This window comes from Haemorhous mexicanus, chromosome 2, assembly GCF_027477595.1.
Source record: "Haemorhous mexicanus isolate bHaeMex1 chromosome 2, bHaeMex1.pri, whole genome shotgun sequence".
Classification (NCBI taxonomy): domain Eukaryota; kingdom Metazoa; phylum Chordata; class Aves; order Passeriformes; family Fringillidae; genus Haemorhous; species Haemorhous mexicanus.
In genome coordinates, this window is record NC_082342.1 from 89,135,222 (window position 1) to 89,154,114 (window position 18,893).

Genomic DNA, 18,893 nt, shown 5'->3' on the forward strand with positions numbered 1-18,893 from the left:
CAAAAGAAATTGGGTGATCTAGCAACTGGGGCACAGATACTTCTTCATGTTCATATTTGAAGATGTGATTGTTAAAAATGGTAAAAATACTTAAGGGCAGCTTTGGTATGACTCAGACACATAAGAGAAAAGATTATTAGGCAACTTGGATCCAACTGGGGTAACAAGATGGTTTCCAAACTGAAAACTCATACAATAATAGCTAAAGGTAAACCAAAAGCTTTTCTACTTTAAGCTTCACAACTTTACTCAATATATTCAAAAGGCAATTGTATTGATACCATACTTCATGTTCTTTCCAAATATTTATGCCTAGTGAGAGTTACCCTAGACCATCTCTGCTTGGAAGTGTCACATTTCTGACCAGTTTAAAGCCACATTTGGAAATGTATTAAATGTTTGTCTATTTTCAGGGGGGTATTACTGTTTTTCAGATATTAAATGGACCTGCTTTCTAAATTAACAATTTTACTACAATAAAAACCACAATCTCTGACTGAGGAAAAATTCCTGCTGTCAAAAAAAATCACCTTTTTCAGAGGATAAATGCCTAGAGAGTTAAAGCTTATTTTTCATTAGCTATGAGTATCTATTTCAAGATATACCCCTGTTTAATATCCCAGTTTTTATACCTAGTATAATTAATTATGTTTTTCAACATACCATAATTTTAAGAAGTCTTCAGAATCCAGAGTTCAAATATTTCAAATGTTTATTATGAATCACATTCACAGTGCAATACAAATTACATTAAAAGCTACACAAGAAATGTACAAAGAACACATTAAACACGTACCATTCTGTAATGCAAAGAATTCTTGATTCTTAAGCTAGAAGTGTTCTTAACACCTGTTAGCAAGAAATGGAGATCAAAAGACAGATAAATAATGGGATTGAGAAACTCCTTCATTATTTAGGGATTTTTTATTAAAAATTCTTGATGCTGGTAAACAGACCATCCATGTTAAAAAAAAAAAAAAAAAAAAGCAACACTGCTCATTCCCAGCATGTAGAAAAGTTATTCCACTGTTTCAAGCCTAGATTAATTTTCTATTAATCTTCCTGTCCTCCAGCAAAAGGAGTCACCGAAGTCCATTGAGCACTTTGTTTCCAGAGCAGGTTGATGATACAAAAAATAAGCTATAAACATATACATAATCATGTGTCAGCATGTAACTTTGGAAATATTGTATGTGGAAGTTTAGAGACCAAGATAGTCTGGTATATGTACTGCTGATACAAATCACACAATGCCAGCTCTGAAGTACATTATACAATTTCAATGTACTGTCCATACCAAAATAATACATTTACTGTACATGTCTAGATTAATTCCTGTGAATGTTGACTGATGAGTTGTGCTAGTGGTGGCTTGACTTTGTCAAATAAAAACATTTCAAAGAAGTGGCAATTTTCTTACCTCCAGTATACTAATGGTTTAGTTTATTCAGGACATATTCTTCCTTATTTAATCTATGCATAACTATAACAAGAGGTCCTAAGGACATATCCTTGAGTTTAAACTAATGGCAAGCATTTGCCCAGTAGCAACAAAGTGACAGTTCAGAACCTCTCTTAGGCATTACAGAATTATGAATTTCAGGATAAGAGATTCTCTCATGTGCTAATTCAAAAAAATTAGAGATGTTTTTAGCCACCCACTTTGGAGATCCAGAGCTGTGAAACTGACGAGTCAAGACTCATCGTCAGTTAAAATTTGCAAGATCTTCCCTTTTGATGGATGACCATAATGAGGAAATGGCTTTAGCACCTCAGCACAGCCCCAATCCTTTCAATGAATTGTAAAGGCTATGCAAACTGGCAAGCCATGTTTTAATTATGAAATTTGGTTTTGTGTGTCTGCATGCACAATTGGTTCAAGTATTACAGAGGGCTTGTAAACCTGGACTGAAGCTTTAAGTTCACATAGAAAAAATGTAACATGTAAAAATTAATCAATCATGTATTTAATACCCATATAGATTTGCATTCTAATGTGCATTATTTAGCAATAAGCATTATTACTGAACACTATTCAAATGCATCCCACAAAATGCTGGTAGTACTTCTTCATTCTCTCTTTAGAATTAATACAAAATAAATCCTATGGCAGTGTGTGGCATTTTACAGCACTTTCTATATTATTTCTGCAAGTAAAAGCCTTCTCCTGGGGTCTAGCAAGGAAGAAGGTGTTTTTAATGCCATCAGAGTCCTTCTCTGACTACTGGCTATGTCCCTTCTAGAAAACAACAATATGCCAGAGGTTTATTGCTCAAGTGCAAAGAAACCTCAAATATAGCCTATGTGTGAGCTGGCAATGCCAAAGAACCTGAGCAGACCTTAGAGGAGCTTCAGCAGAGCACTCATGCTCAGGATTCACCCTAAAGCAGAAAAGCCTGGCAAGTGCTCACTTACCAGAATGCTATTGTGACAACTCTCACCACAAAGGCTGCTGCAAACAACTTTATTCAAAAAGCATGCTGAAGCAGAGTTAGCCAAAGTCACAAACTGCTTTTGAAAGCATGCTACAAGGACAATTAATTTCAGACTAAGCTTTCAGAAAAAGCAAATGACTACAGCTTCCTTCCTGGACCCCCAGTAAAGACAAATTTGCATATGGGAAAATTTTGATGGGCAAATTTCACATAAATACACTTTCTAAACTATGTGTCTGAGTGAACGATAACAACTACTACTGCATCAAACTTGGATCAGCATTGCACTTCTAAAATATGTATAATCATTAGATGTTGTTGAGAAACATTCAAGTGTCGATAGATGTTTAGAAATCACTGTAAAAAAGTTAGTAGAAAAGCTCAATTGTTTTCGAAGTTAAACTTAAATTTCAAACACTATGCACAGGGCTAGCTATGCAGTTTACTCCAGTTCAGATAATATCACATTAAAAACCACCAGTGGTTTATAAAAGGGATATATGAGAAATACAAAACTAAATGACAAAACTACTGCGATATTCAAGCCAAGTGACGTCCAAGTGCTAAGACAAACCGTTCGTGAGCACCATCATGCTGAACTTCACATTCCCATCTGCATGTCAGCAAAATTGTAGAAATTGTCTACATCTTGAGATGCTGATGCTTTGCTTTCCGATACAAAAACCTGTTTTGTTAAACAAGAAAATAGTTATGCATCAGTAAAAGCAGTCGTGCTCTTTTGGAACCAGTAATGCTTATTTTTAGTTTTGCATTTCATGAGAGACACAACTCTGCTGGTTCCCACTGTGTGACAGAACAAATCCTAGTATTCTCTCAGCCCTGATGCATCCACCATTTGTTTTTGTCACCCTTTCCTAGCACACATGCTGGCTGCATTAACCCTAGCCTTCAGGATCAGGAGCTTGGGGCTTCATTATTCAGGGGTCACAGCTTCAGTTAGTGTCTATTTAGAGGTATTTTCATTGGTAAAGTCAACTCTTTCCAGTAGAGCTGGGGAAAAATAAATACACAAAATCCTTAGAATACTGCTTTCCTTTAACAGAAGGGGAGAATTTTTAAGAAAGACTTCCTTGTGCTATATTACCCTAAAAACATCTTCATTGCTTCTCCAGCAGATGACTATTTTTTAAAAAGTAACTTCAATTACTTTTTCATTTTTCAAAATTTATCAATGTATGTAAAAGTCCAAGCTTTAGCTACAAGATGACTGTTTTCCAGAAACTGGGCAGCCTAGTTCCAAGTAAGTCTTTTGAAAGGAACTGAAAGACAACAAGGAGCTGCATGGATGCTAGATGTCTAAAGATATTGAAGTCTTCTTTGAACAACTGCCTGAAAGCAAAGGGTTTGTCACTCTCCTGTTATCAGGAGTGCTCTAAATGTTTCCATAAACTTTCCCAAAACCATTGGCATTTAGAGAAAGGGAATGGCAAGGAAAGAGGAGATGTGGTGTAAGGAAGCTAAAGTGAAAGAAGCTGACAGAAGAAAAAAGAGCACTGTCTTTGAAGGGAGGCATTGTGGTATCCTACACAGCAAAAGTAAACATGGAAAAACGTTGAAATCCCATCATATTATCTTTGTTGTGGTTTAATAGAAAGGCCACCACAGTTAAGTGACTATATCCAGGACTTAAGTGGAACTTTTTTGTACTACAATTATAGAACTTGATTTTGTGTTATGTGAAATAACAGTTTTAAGTGGAAATCTTATATTCTTCAGTGGATATGGGGATTCAGAATTCTCTTTCCTAGGACAATTTTCTCGTCAGCAAAAAGTTACTCATGTTTTGAGTACAAAATACCAAAACAACAACAAAAGGATATTCCAATTTTACTACCCAGGAACCGAAAAAGATTGTGTAGTATGTCAACACTAGATCATGAAATAGTTCAGACATTCTGTAATATTTTCTATGAATAAAGCAATACACCAGCTTACCTTGGTGCCGCTAAAAACTTCATTTACAGTGCTTCGACATTGTTCCACAGCACCATCTCCATTGAATTCCAAAGCAACCACTGGACCTAGAAAATAGGTTCATCTAAAATCAATAATTCTTTTAAGTTTGGCATTGAAACAGTAGATTTCTCAACCTATAGGGAATTGTGAAGCTTACAAGAAGTATTTTATTTTTTTGCTTGAGCAGTCTCATAACAGTAGATAAAGAATTAAAAAGACTTAAACATGTTACAAAAAAAGGTACAGTGTTATCTGCAATTCCATGCTCCTTTTTTTTTTTTCCAGAGATTTGGGCAGGATTCCAGTTTTACTTCTTGAAAGGCAGCAACAGCACAAAAATGCTAAAGAGTGCAAGGCATCGTGGAAGTGAGTCAGACTAAACTGCTCAAATAGTGAGCCATTTCACAGACATCTGGAGTAGGACTGAGTCATTCAAGCATTTTTGCTTTAGTCCCAAGATAGTGAATTGCCTGACTTTTAGACTTGTTCTCACCCACTATTTGCAGATCTGCTTTCTCTGGTTTCATTCTGAACATGGTATTTCTTCCCACATGACTGCAACACAGCCCATAAGCTGGACTACCATCTTACAAGTGCAATGACTTTTGTCCTGTTCTTGCAATGGGCATCACAGACCTCTCACGTCATGATGAAAAAACCTACCAAGTTTGGGAATGTGCAGTGAACTTTAGCATGTGACACATAACAAGATGTCAGTACCTCTGAAAGAAGAGACTAAACCCAACTGCAGTCATATCAATAGAAAGGCTTTTGAAATACTCAGACAGTACACCAGTTATAAACAAGAATTTTAAACACTTCTCTGCTTTCTGTACACCTATACTGATTTGCTTAAATAATTTATACAGAAACACCAAACAGCTCAGTGGTCGAGCAGCAATTGTGATAAGTCAGAAATAGTCTAAAAGCATGAACTTTTTTTGACCACTTCAGGCAGGTCTGCATGTGCCACTGCTCCTGAACTATGCAGTTGGACCACTAGGGGGGGAGCAGAAACACAAAATAAATGTGAAATAATTCATTTCTGATGCCTTTAGGAGTTTTGGCTTGTTTAGGGCCTCACTGAGGCTTCCAAAACTATCTCAACATGTTTTATAGTATGCCCTTGAAATACAAATTTGTCCTTCATTCTTCTTTCTTCTCCAGAACTCTCTAGTGACAGATTTCTATATCAAAAGGAGAAAGATAACACAAACTCACCTTTTTCCAGCAGTGGAATGAATTCTAACGCACTCTGCTGGAAAACTCTGTGAGCATCCTCTGCCTTCATTAAAACCTCTTTAGTCTGTACCAGCTGAAAGCCTTTGCTAGTCATCTGTTAACAGAGGAAGAATTCATGTTAAAAATGCTTCTGAGGCAAAGTTCAACTTGAGTATCCAGATTACACTGTAATAGACTCATTTTTCCCATACACATTAAGTCTCAGAGCAAAGGGACCCTTTTTGCTCTTTTCAGAGATCATTTGCTTTTTCTACACTTCTGTTTATTTTCATTCCATTCATCCAGATTTTCTCCTCTGCCCTAGTGCACCTAGAGGAATAAATGTGAATGTTTTTGTTTTATATATTAGGGCCCAGAGTTATGTGTTTTTCCCCACAATCCCTCACAAGCATAAACTAATGGGAGTTAAAGGCATTCAGGATCTGGAAACAAGCAGTCAGTTCTCTTTAGTCTGCAATAGTTCAGTCAAGCATTAGCTCAGACTCTCATCCATCAACTGCTAAGTTTTCAGTTTTGGAACAAGAGTTAACAATGTTTGAAAACACATATACACGCCCCATCCCCTCATTTTTACTCCAAATCTAATATAAAACTAAAAGCATGTGGGAAAGGAGCAAATACATTTTTACTTCCAAAACATCCATTAATCTGCAGAGCAGTTAGATTTCCACAGAAACATGCTAACTAGTGCTTTAGCATCTTCTTAACTCTAACTTCTAAATAACTACTAACAGAGGAGAGCACATCTATTACCCTCCTCCTGTAGCTATTCCTTCATCAGAGAAGAAACCACCTGTAAGTATCATTATCTCCCTTCACTAAACTCAGTAGCTCAGACCCACAAAAGTCCAACTGGGCAGTGGGGAGGCAAGGAGACACCCTACAGCTTTCTTTCCTTGCAGACAAAAACCCAAGGGAAAGAGCTCCACCAGATGCTTAGTTGATCGTACAACACTGTGATCAGCATCTTTTGCAGATACCACTCTCAGATGCTGTAGCCCACGGTTACTGGCTCTGCTCTGTGACATCCTTGGCACTTGAGGATGGTGAAAGCAGCCAGCCACTCCCAGGTTTTAGCCCCAGGAAAGTACAAACTCTGCCAAGCTTGGAAGCTGCTGTGTCACAGAAAAAAAAAAAAATTAAAAAAAGAAAGACCAATAAAAAAAAGCGATTTAAGTCATTGAAGACAGCTGACCAGCCATGACAAACACTCACTGCCCCTTTCAGAAAAAAAGTTCCAGCACTGGATGACACAGGGGAAACATTTAAACACCTTTTTTTTTTTTTTCTTTTAAGACTCTCTGTTAGTACTGGAAAAGCTTTCAGGACAATAAGCCAACAAGTAAATCAGTTACATCCCTCTCACAAGCATTGTCTATCACTTACTCTATATTTGACCAAGTTCAAATCAAATCAACTACATATTTTCTTCAGAGCAATGCTTTGCTGTGCCATGATGGAAAAGTACACCAGAGGATAGATGTGTAACTCACAGGATGCCAACTGTAAAGCAACTGATGGATCAAATGAGATTCAGTCTCTTACCCTGCTTTGAAGTTTTAAACAATGCAGTTGATCAGTATGGTCAGTAGACAAACAGAGCCTCTATAGTCCCCCTCTAGGGAGAATCAGAGGCTGTCCACAGGAACGCTGAATTAGGAATTGAAAAGCCTGAATGAAGACAAAGGTTGCTCACCTCATCAATTAACTTCCTGGCATTTGCAGTTGTGTAGTCACCAGCAAAAAACACGGTCAAACACGATTCATCGCTGTTTTTCTGTCTCCGCCCTCGAGTTATGGGTATTATGCTCTTTGTAGCATCAGTAGAAACTCTGACAGCTTTCAGCTCCTCAGAGCTGGGCAGAGGAACGTAGTCTTGGACTGCAGCAGTTTCAGGCAAAAGGCCCCAGTTATTTTCTCCAGACACAGGGGTAAAGTCATGGATGTTGCTCCACGTGTTATTGAAGATACTCAGACCAGCATCTTTAAATTGTAAAGCAAGCTCAGGATAATAGTACTGGAAACATCCAAATTTCATACTTGTGGAGGACTCGATAATGGGCTGGGTGGCACAGCACAAGAACACCTCCAGCTTTCTGCAGTCCCGCGTGCGGAACTGTTGGCAGGCAACCACACACTTGCAATCTTTGCAGTCACGGAAAAACACGCTGCCTTTTATTGGTCCTAAAAAGATTTGGCAATTTACACAGTCGTCAATTGTGATTGTAGCAGAATGGTCAAATATGTAGATTTGACAGTTCTCGCAGTCCTGAATGACAAATTGTTGTCCTGCTACTTTTCCAGGCAGTCGACCCACAGTTTCGTTCTTAAGTCCGGAAAAAGTGTAATCCTTGGGGTCAATCTGAAGGAGGAATAAAATAATAAAAAAACAGGTTAAAGTCTTCAAATGCAGAGAATATTAAAATGTTAAATGCCCATTGACTTGCACTGATTGAAGAACAACTGAATAGTATAGGATATACTGCCACAAGGGTCTTCAATGAGTGATGAAAGATCAGAGGCAACTCTTTCAGCTGAACTACTGGAATACACAGTATTGAGACACAACTAAGACGTGAAACTACGCCTCTGAGAGTGTCTAGGGGAATAAAAAAAAAGCAACTCAGTTTGTCCTTTAATAAAGAAAGGGGCAAGGGGACCTACTTTTAACAGTAGACTCTGAACTGTTTCAACAAGGATGATGGTTCTGGGTAGAGTAGTAACTGTAATAAACAAATTGTCCAGCATACTTACAGATTCATAAAGCTGGCGATACACAGTATTTTCTTTTTCGAGTAATTTTCTTGGTCGTATTTTACCTCAACATATTGCAAGGAAATCTTGTTGCTGTCAAACAGTATCTTCTCTATTATGTTTGCAAACTACAAACAGCTCATTAATGTGTGCCACAGCATTATCTCGTGCTAACAAGGACAAGATTTTTGTGCTAATAAAACATACAAGATTGTTTTAGCTATGTCCAAAAGCAACAACTGGCAGTGGTGGTACAGGGGGCATGTTTGCAGATCTCCTCCACACTCCAGCATCCCTCTCGCTGGGGCAGAACATTTGAGGGAGGCTGTGGCTTTCCCTGACACTCTCCTTTAGGGAGCAGCAACTCACAAGCCACACAGCACCTAGGACGGATGCAATACAGGTGGAAAGCATGAATAATACACCCCATGCTGTCCTAAAACCAAAGGAATCTGAGCTGGCTTATTTCTAGATATAAGTTAAGTCTCAAGCCAATTTCCTGGAGCAAATTCTACTCTGCCCTCTTGTGAAAGCTCATTAAAATAGCACTCAGAAGTGTATAAGCGAATGACCAACACAAGACCTCTTCACCAGCCTGCTTTCTGATTATCAGCCTTGAGGCTTCTAAAATTTGCTGTACCATAATCAGTTATCATGCATTACCACAGTTTTGGTGCAGTTCAATTCCTAAAAATACTTCTTCCTAGCATGTCAAACATTGACACAATATTTAGAGACCAGCAAAAGGCATAAACCAGAACAGGCTAGCACCAGACATTCAATAAACCAGCCTTGGCAGCTTTTGACTGGAACAGCCAAAGGAAGCTAAAAATCCTTACCAGCTGATAAAATGTATTTTGTTCTATGCAACATATATGACCTACAGACAGGAAAGGAGTTTTGCAGCTGATGAATCTTCCAAAGAAATGCAACTTGAGACAATGAAGATGTCTTTCTAAAATTCTCTCCTCAATCATATTTAATACCACTAGTACACATCCAGGAAAGTTAGCTGGAAGTGTTACCAATAAAATTGGGACACTCAAAAGATAAGGGACACCTCATGGAGACTCAGTCACACAGCATGCTTTGGATTCTAACTCTCCAAGGTCTTTAGTTTCAAGTAATGTTACATATTTGAATATACAAGTTACTTACCCTCATATTCCCACTTACTTGAGAACACAAATATTAAAATTGCTTTTGGACATATTCTTCCCAGGCATCTCTTAGAATATTTATGTATGTTTGTGTATATCTGTATGTTGGGTGTTGTTTTTTTTTTTTAATAACCATGGGAGACAAACCTACTGCTTTCAAAAGAAGCACAGAGGAACAGTTATTTCTTTTAGGAATGAGAAGTTCAGTGTTTCCAGAACTTACAGCTTTTTTGAAACTTGGAACCTAAGCACATCTTTCTGAATTGCTCTGCTCTACAAAGCCTCTGAAGCAGCACTAGCTCATCCTACCCAGTGGCCTTTGCAAGGACTTGTGAAACCTCACTCTGCAATTTTATTAAGGCCTAGGTAAAAAACACTCGTTAGTCAGCAAGCTCACAGCTTGTAGACAGTTTCAAATGAGAGTTTTTGAGCAAGAATAGTAGTCAAGTTATGGATAAAAGTTCATCTTATTATCAGGTTCAGGAGCTCCTCTTTATTTGCCAGTTTTCCAGAACTAAGAGTTCCACCTTGACACAGCTTTTACTTCTCAGTTTGTTGACCATGCCAAAGAATTTGACCATGCACATTTCCTCTGATTTTGTTTTGCAGTCATCCTTTTAAAGACTGTTAACACTGCAGTACAGACTAGAGGGACTGCATGGAATAGATTTGAAACTCTCTCCCCTCACTGGATTATTGCCCCTGAGAGGAGGGGATATAAGACTATAGCAGATATAAATATTTCACTTCTCCTGGGTTAAAGAAACATGCCAGAGAAACAGGCCTGAAGGCAGAACCATGACTATGAGGATGCATCCAGCAGCACCTTATATGCCCATAGGATTATAGAATAGTTGAAATTGGCAAAGGCCTCTAAGTCCATCAAGTGCAATCATTAACCTGACACTGCCAAGTCCACCACTAAACCATGTCCCCAGCTGCCACATCTACACATTTTTTAAACACCTCCAGGGATGGTGACTCTGACACTTCCCTGGGATGCTTGTTCCAACTCTTGCCATGAAGAAATTTTTCCTAATGTCCAATCTAAGCCTCCACTGGAGCAACTTGGGGCCTTTTCATCTTATCCTATCACTCGGTACTTGGGAGAAGAGACCAACCCTGACCTCCTACAGCCTGCTCTCAGGTGGTTGTAAAGAGCAATAAGGCCTTCCCTGAGCCTCCTTTTCTTCCAACAACCACAGCTCCCTCAGGTGCTTATCATCAGACTTGTGCTCCAGACCCTTCACCAGCTCCATTGCCCTCCTCTGGACATGCTCCAGCACTCCAGTGTCTTTCTTGAAGTGAGGAGTCCAGAACTGAACACAGGATTTGAGGTACAGCCTCAACAGTGCCAAGTACAGGTCATGGCCCTAGTCCTGCTAGCCACACTCCTTTTGATACAAGCCAGAATGCCATCAGCCTTCTTGGTGCACATTGACCATCTCTGAAGTCTTCAGGTATCATCAACAGGTTAATATTAAATCACTGCAACCACCTTCCTTCCCCAGACAGTGAACACCAACTGCTGGTTAAGCTCTGTCTTGGCAACATAGCAAAAAAAAATCAGGCTAGAAAAGCCAAAAGAAACAGAAGAAAGTAAAATCTTCAGTTTCACACAACCATAACCAGGGCTATAAACATTTCTCTGCCCATTCATTTGGTGCTCCACTGGCTATAAAATCTTAAGCACAAGTCAGGTCAGGAAAATTCAACTATTTGATAACTCATCTACTTGTCCTTTGTATTTGGATAAAGTTTCAAAAACCTTTGTCCAAATCCACCCATCTCACCCAGACAGACTGTCCGGCCCTTAACAGATTTTTTAAACGTGCTTTTTTTTCCCAGGCTGATAAAAGTTCAAAAGGTGACAGTATTCACAGCAGTAGCTTTTAATAGTTTCAGGTGAATTGAAAGAGTTCTTAGAGTAGATAAGAGTCATACATTAATAGATATCGGCACAGCTCAGGAGTTGAAGCCTTCTAACTGAAGTGGCTATGCACAGGTTCAGGTATTACTCCATAGAATGACCTAAAATAACCAGATGTGATGATGAAAAAGCCAGTCCTTCTTACAGGGCTAATATTTTCCTTTCTCAAAACAGAAACAGAAGCCTAATCTTTGTTTCTTAGCAATTACACAATGGTGAGAAGTCTGTTACAAAGGGTTGGAGGATAAATTGTAAGGAGTGAGGATTTTAAAGAACAAACAAAAGGAGAGAAGTGAAGGCAAAGGAGTTTATCATGGCTCCTTACAGCTCCAGGGCATCCTGTTACAAGTGCAAGGTGCATTAAGCAGCTTTCCTTCCTGCAGACACTTGTCTTGCAAGAAGGTCAGAGGCTATGTGAAAGCTGCACATGACATACATCTCTTCAGCCACCACTATCCAGTTCACTGGCACCAAAACCTGCCAGCTCCCATTTGGAAGAAGACTTGCAGTAGTAGACTTTCACAGCTGTTTGTGGTAACTGTACCTAGAATCATAAAGGATACCAACATCTTAAAGTGTTTCTGGTATGAGTTCGTGTCTTAGCAAGACTTTTACACAGGATCCATCAGGGAAGGGGTTTCAGCCAACAGTGACAGACCCCTACAAATATGAGAACGTACTCCTGTTCTTAACAGGTTACAGTTCTCCTCTAATTACCCGTGTCCAGGCTGCTGAGCCAACAGTCTGTAAAGTATTTCTAAACCACTTACACTAAGGTCTTCTCTTTTAAATATTTTCTCAAAAAATCATCCCTATCTCTCTATGTCACTACAGATGGCAGTTCAGAAAAGAACTTACAGCTGATAATATACAGAAGTTGGCTGCTGACCCAGTGACATTAAAAGCTGTACCTATAGGGTAGGCACATCAACTTAAGAAGCTTTAAGCACTATTTTTGTCAGCAGGGGAATTAACATTAGGGAAATAAGAAAAAAAAAGTGCATTCCCAGGCCTAGACACTTCTGCATATTCATACTTGCATCGGTTTGGTGCCCTCAAGTAATGAGTTGCAACATCCTCTGGAGATTGCTTGTTGAAATTACTCATCCACTGGCAGATTTCAAGATTCTTGCACAACAAGAAAAGGTGGAAAGTATAGTGAAGATTCCTGTCTCTAAAAAACAGTTTTTCATTTTGGAGCATCTCCTGCACACCCTGACTGTAGGAGTGGCCAATACAACAATCTGAATACTCATTTCATTCTATTCTTGGGAATCTTCATGCTTTTCCATAATGCCCATAACAGCATAAAACAGTCATTCACATTCAGCAAACCACTGCTAAACACTGCATACAGAAAAAGTGAAAAAAGAAAGGAAGCTACCACAGGCCTGTATTTAATCTAACTGGAAATACTGCTTAATATGAACCTTCTGAGTGTTTCTCAGTTGATCTGTCCACATTTTGAGAAAAACAGCAATAGTTCTTCTGGTGCACCAGGAGAGAAGGGAGATACAGTGAATTATTTGGTCCTTAAATCCAATGTTTAGAGAAAAAAAAAAAAAGTTATTTTATTATTATTCAAAAATAAAGTACAAAATGGCTACCTAAACAAGATTTAGACATACACAAGTCAGCTCAGACCATTCATGAAGAATCCTCAAAAATAAGGTAAGTAACAAAAGACTATGATTTAGGCAAAAAGTGAAACCTCTTGGGGTTTTTTAACTGTTTAAATACAGCTACACAGCACAATAACAGTGATAGCTGCATGTTTCCTATCAACTAAACAGGTTAAGTTGCAAGTCAGTTGACATAAAACAAAACTTTACTTGTTCCTCCTAAAAGTTAAAAAAATAATCTGGGAAGGAAAGTTCCTCTAAGTTCTAAATACAACTATGATTATAATTAATCTAATCCTACTTCTTTGAACATGAAACAAGAGCAAAAAAAGATGATGCAGCTATTTGTGTTTCTTCTCCTGTGGAGGTCATGAGTGCATCTGCCATCACAAGACACAGAAGCCCCAGTTCCTGCTGGTACATACCCACATTCAGTAACTGCTGTTAGTCATACAGTGGGAAAAAAACCAACCCAGGTGGAAAGCTAGCTGAAGGAGGCTGGGAAGGGCTGAGCACCACCAAGTTCCTCTCCCACACTCGGTCAGAAAGAGACTCTCATGACTGCCCAAAGACATCAAGAGGCATAATAAGTCCTCAGGATGCAGTGCAGTACTAACAGACTCTGGAATAAACTGTGCTCTACTCACACTCATGGACTGAGAATCCCAGAGCAGCAAGAAACTGAATGTTCATCCTTCTTCTTTCTATTTTCAAGATCATCTGATCCTTTGGTTCTTCTACTGCACCATAAGTAATTTTCAGCCACTTCTCTGAAACTAAGGCTCAGAAAGCATTTCAGAGACTCCAGCAGATTTACAATGTAATCTAAATTTGATTAAATTTTGCATAGCTTAAAACTTCTGTCCTCACTTAATATATAGAAATCTGAAAAGGCTCCTCAAACTCATATATTTTCCTTAATTTCAATTCAACTACCAGCACCTTATAATATTTTCTATTTAGAATTTTCTACCACATGGTCCATTTTTCGGACTATTACACAAGAGTTACATGGTCACTGGGATATCATCATATTTCTCTTTGTCTAGGGCTACACTAGCAGACAGTATCAATAATAATAATCTTTTACCATCAGAACATGATTAAAATAGGCTCAGCTAGCAATGATGTCCTTCAGAAGCAGAAGAAACACTTTTGTTGGAGGAACCCCTCAGGTTCAGTCATCCCTCTACACATTCCTAATCACACAAATATGCACACAAGTGTGCCTACATTTTTCTGCCATGTCAGGATGGCATTAGTTTACAGGAAGACAGCTGGAATGTCTGAGCAGCAAGACATACTCACCGGTAAGAACACACTGAGCATAGTTTACAACAGCTACAGACAACTGCCAAACCTGCTTGTGAAATGGAACTATGTAACCACAGCTGCACCACCGAGTAGGAGAGCCTAAAATTAGAAACACATCCCCAACCCAAATGGTGGAAATAAACATCAAAGAACAATTTAGCATATCAGTTGACAGAGTTGAGGTTTTCAGGGTTTAGAATATGATTCAATGCACTGAATGGATAAAAAGGAATCTCAATGCCACAAGTTTTCCAACTGACTTCAAGTTAACTTTGTGTACACACACAAACTTGTGAAATAAATTAGTATATGTGAAGCATCACAAATGAGAAAGCAATAGACTACAGGACAAGGTATCACAGACAACATTTAAAGCTACTGCATTAACACTGACAGGGTATCACTTAATACAAACTGGGATCAACAAGTTTAGTGCAGCAAGTGCTCAGTAGTCCTTCACCTAAGATAAGGTGACTTCAGGTGCTTTCCTAGTTTAATGTATTAATCTTACACCCAAAAAGCCCAATGAAAAATAAGGCTGCAAAGAGCAAGAGAAATGAACTTAGACATTAAATAGCCTTCTTAGGCTGTACACTACAAAATTAAGAACCTAATTTGATGGTTTACACAGTTCACTAGCATGGCCCAAACTCACTGATTCTTCTGGTTTGTAAGAGTCTTTTGTAGAAAAAGAGGAAGTTTTACATGCAATACATGACCACGGGGTTTTTTTTACTCCACAGAGATAGATTGTTGGTGCTGTAACAGCTTCAGATGTTAGCTTGAGCCTACTTCCAGCAAGTTAACAACAATCATCTCCTTAGCAACAAGGCTGGCTGTTCTCTGAATCAAGTCTTTGTATATCCTGACTTTCCTTCTTTTAGTTTTCAAAGTTAGCTGCATATAAGTAGATGGGGTAAAAATTCCTATACCTGTTGTGCCTTAGCTGGTGAATTTGCTCTAAAATTAAAAAAATATTATTCCAAAGGCTGATTTAGTAATTTACTTTTAGACCAAGTTTTCTTCTGTCACTAAAATATGGCTTCAGTACAGCCCCTCCAGCTGTGAGAATAGTCTCCATACAAGTGACAGGCTGTTATCCTCTCCTTCTCTGTCCGCTCCCTAAATACCTGCTAGCCAAAGCAATAAGCCCAACACAGATTGCTCATCCTTATCCTCAAGGAACCAACTCCTCCAGGCCATGCGCACACTCTCTAGCTCATCTCCATCTAAGCTTGCCTTAATCTACTTGGAAGACTTAAGGGACACCCTAGAGCACCTGGCCAAGTTTTAAAAACAAGCAAGCTAAACATTCAAATAGGTTCACACATTTTCTTTTCCATACTTGTAAAATATGGCCTAAAGGTTTGAGGATTTTATTTTTTGAAACCACATTAATTACATTTTTCACCTGCCCAATTTCTTCTTCCCCCACCGAAGGCAGCTGGAGAGGAGAGGAAGAGAGGCCTAGTAGGGCTACAGTGTCATTATATATTTAGGAAGTGAGACTTGAAATGAGGCTCGGAAGAAATACATTTTATCCAGCATTTAAATGCTTCCCCTCTTGAATCTTCATGACTGCCTCCGGGAGCTCTGGAAGCAGCTTGGGAAGTCATTTTACTTCATCTGTCTTTTTACGGGCTAATAAGCTAGTTCTACTTCCTAAAGAGAAAAAAAAAAAAAAACGGGGAAACAAGAAAAAAACAAACCAACCCCAAAACCTTTTAAAAAATCCAAATCCAAACAACCAACCAAACCAGCAGCGCAAACACCCAAGCAGGAAGAATCAATATCGACAGTCAGGACACATGGCACGAGTTTTATGCCTCCGCCCCAATGCCAGGTGCTGGGACTCGCCCGGGCACAAGCAGTTCCCCAGCCATTAATCCCGGTTTTCTGGAGTGAAGCACGCATCCAGGGGACTCCGCGCTGTATCAGGAATCCCGACGGCAGGCAGACACCTTGGGGATTGTCACAGCTAAGCTGCTTACCCACAGGGCGCCGTCCCACCGGGAGGCAGCTCCAGCCCCTCGGGAGCAGCCCCACACCGGGACCGATGCTCGCACCGCCGGCAGCCGCGGCATCCAGCGCGCCGCCCTCTCCGCTTGCACAATTTGAGACCGCCTGGTAAAATCCTTAGGCTAAACACTTTTTAATTGTTCAAATAAACGCATTGAACTGCTCGGACCGAGCCGCAACAGCGGAACCGGGGAAGGCGTGCTCCCTTGCCGGAGCACACACCCCGGACGGCAGGAGAGAGCGAGACGCTGCCCACTGAGAGAGGCGATAGCCCCAGCCCCAGCCCCAGCCCCAGCCCCAGCCCCAGCCCGCAGCCGCCGGCGCGGTACCTTGGCTCGCAGGTCCCAGCTGTACTGCGGCGCCTTCTGCTCGCCGGTGGCCGCGTCCTGCCCGGCTCCCGCTTGCTGCTGCGGCGGCAGCTGGCCGCCCTGGGCCGGCTTCCTTCGGCGGGAGAAGAAACACCCCATGGCGCTGCTGCCGCCGGCCGGCGGGGAGAGGCTGACGGTGGGGAAGGGCTCGCCAGCTCCACGCCGCCCCGCCCCGCCGGCTTCCGGTTTTCTCCCGTCTCCCGTAGCGACCGCGACATTTTCCCCCGCCTCTCCCTTCCCCTTCCCCGCCCCGTCCCGCTCCAGCCATCGCCTCCGGCCGGCGGACGCGCCTGGACAGGGCGGTGCCTGACAGCGGGCGAGGCGCCGCCGGAGGCAGCGCACCCGCGGCGCTGGAGGGGCCGGGGGGGAGCGGGAGAGTGCGGTTTGTCAGTGATCGCCATGGCTCCCTCGCCCCGGGGAGGATTCCCTCCCGCCCATCCCGCGGGAGCGACTCGGAAGAGGCGGCGGCTGCCCGTGAACCCAGCGCTCCACCGAGGTGAAACCTGTGTCCCGCCCGGAGCCGTGTGCGGGTTCAGCTGTGCAAGGCGGAGGGAAACCGCCCGGTACGGGGTGTAAATACAAACCGACTAATCCTGCATCGCGTCATTTTCCTATGGATACACCGGCGCGGTCCCCTCGGGACGCGTACCGCCGCTGCGCTCGCTGCCCTGGAAGGGCTGCCCCGGAAGACCCGGCTACTTGTAACTGTTTCAGAGCAGCAGAAGAGGCAAGCGCCGGCACAAGAACCCCCAGCGCTCTGCCGCTTTGTGCCTCCCTCGGCAAATAGTCGAGCTTCCTATGTTGGGTTGTGGTTTGCGAGTTTGTTGTTCGGCTTGGTTTCCTTTAGCCGCTTTTTCCCCCCACAGTAAAAACTCACAGTTTTTTTATCAGACCGTCTGACCAGTCAAAAACATTTTTTCCGAGATTTTACAGATTTTTTTTTTTCCTGTGGTTGAGGTGAAATACTTCAAAGTTGCCTCTGATGCTTTGTTCAGTTCCTTCAGAAAGTATCCACCTGCTCTGTTGTGGGGTCCCTCATGGGCCGTACTGCGGATATTTGCTCCCACTGCGGTCCTTTACTGGGCTATAGGGAAATCCTTGCTCCAGCACTGCAGCACCTCCATCCCCTCTTTCTTTCTTATCTTTCTGTTCATAGTGGAATTCCCCACTTTTTTCTCCTCACTCCTCTCTCTCTCACACTGGTACACAGTGGTTTTGCCCTTCCTTAAATACTTTTTCCCAGAGGTGCCACTGGTGTTACTGGAGGGGCTCAGCCATTCCCCATGGTGGGTGTCTTGGAGCTGTTTGGAAGTGGCTGTGTCTGCCATGGGACAGCCCTGTTTCCTCACAGAGACCACCTCTTCTGCCAGCCCCTGGGTGACACCGGGTCCTTACCCACAAACAAAACTTCTGAGACATTCTGTATTAAACAAAGGATGACATTCCTGCTGTAGGAGCAGAAGAGATGAGAAGCCAGGAAATGTGGCAGAGCAGTGCTCTGCCAGCTGAGCAGACTGAAAGGCTTGTCCAGGTCACATCCCCGAGAACAGCAGAAAGAAGGAAGTGAAACCAATTGCTCATAAATGGTTGCTAAGGAGGAGGTGTGACTGACAATCTTTTGGAGTCATCTGCACAACAAACTGTATGCCTGGGCAGTAGTGAAGCCTGCTCTGAGCTTTTGAAGCTACAGTTCAGGTCAATAGCTACCCTCAACACCACCAAGCACAGTTTTGCGTCTCAGTTGAAAAGTGGATTTCCTCTATGAGCTATTTTCCTGGGTTTCTTGGGCACTGGTTTGCTGATCTTCATCTAATCCTCTGTGCAGCAGCTCTTTCCTCCCAACTTTTGTCTCAAACCAGGACACACAGTGTGTCCAGCTAGGACAGCTTGAGACTGTTTGCCAATACAGGAGTCTGATACACCTTCATCTCTTTTGCTCACTCTCTGGAAGTCTTAACAGCCCTCCCAGACATCTGTATTTCATATAGATTAACAAAGTTCTGCAGCCTTTAGGCAATCAGGCTTCTCTTTCTGTGCATCCATTAAAAAAAATAAAAATAGAAGGAATAAAA

At 41.4% G+C, this 18,893-nt stretch overlaps 1 protein-coding gene across 1 annotated transcript; it reads right to left on the reverse strand.

The window, feature by feature from the left end:
* Positions 1 to 694: 694 nt before the first annotated feature.
* On the reverse strand, positions 695 to 16,970 carry RP2 (RP2 activator of ARL3 GTPase). Its single transcript, XM_059839422.1, has 5 exons — positions 16,783 to 16,970; positions 7,351 to 8,016; positions 5,634 to 5,748; positions 4,392 to 4,477; positions 695 to 3,120 (listed from the first exon to the last, which is right to left on the reverse strand). Exons 1-5 carry the CDS (start codon positions 16,918 to 16,920, stop codon positions 3,037 to 3,039), a joined length of 1,089 nt encoding a protein of 362 aa, XP_059695405.1. The 5' UTR covers positions 16,921 to 16,970; the 3' UTR covers positions 695 to 3,036.
* Between the last annotated feature and the right edge of the window lie 1,923 nt (positions 16,971 to 18,893).

Excerpts from the sequence above, each read along its gene's own strand:
- RP2 (XM_059839422.1), bottom strand. The coding sequence starts at position 16,920 with ATGGGGTGTTTCTTCTCCCGCCGAAGGAAGCCGGCCCAGGGCGGCCAG. Across the intron at positions 8,017-16,782 it reads GCTGGGACCTGCGAGCCAAG|ATTGACCCCAAGGATTACAC; the intron begins GTACCGCGCCGG and ends TTCCTCCTTCAG. Across the intron at positions 4,478-5,633 it reads CATTCCACTGCTGGAAAAAG|GTCCAGTGGTTGCTTTGGAA; the intron begins GTGAGTTTGTGT and ends CCTATTTTCTAG.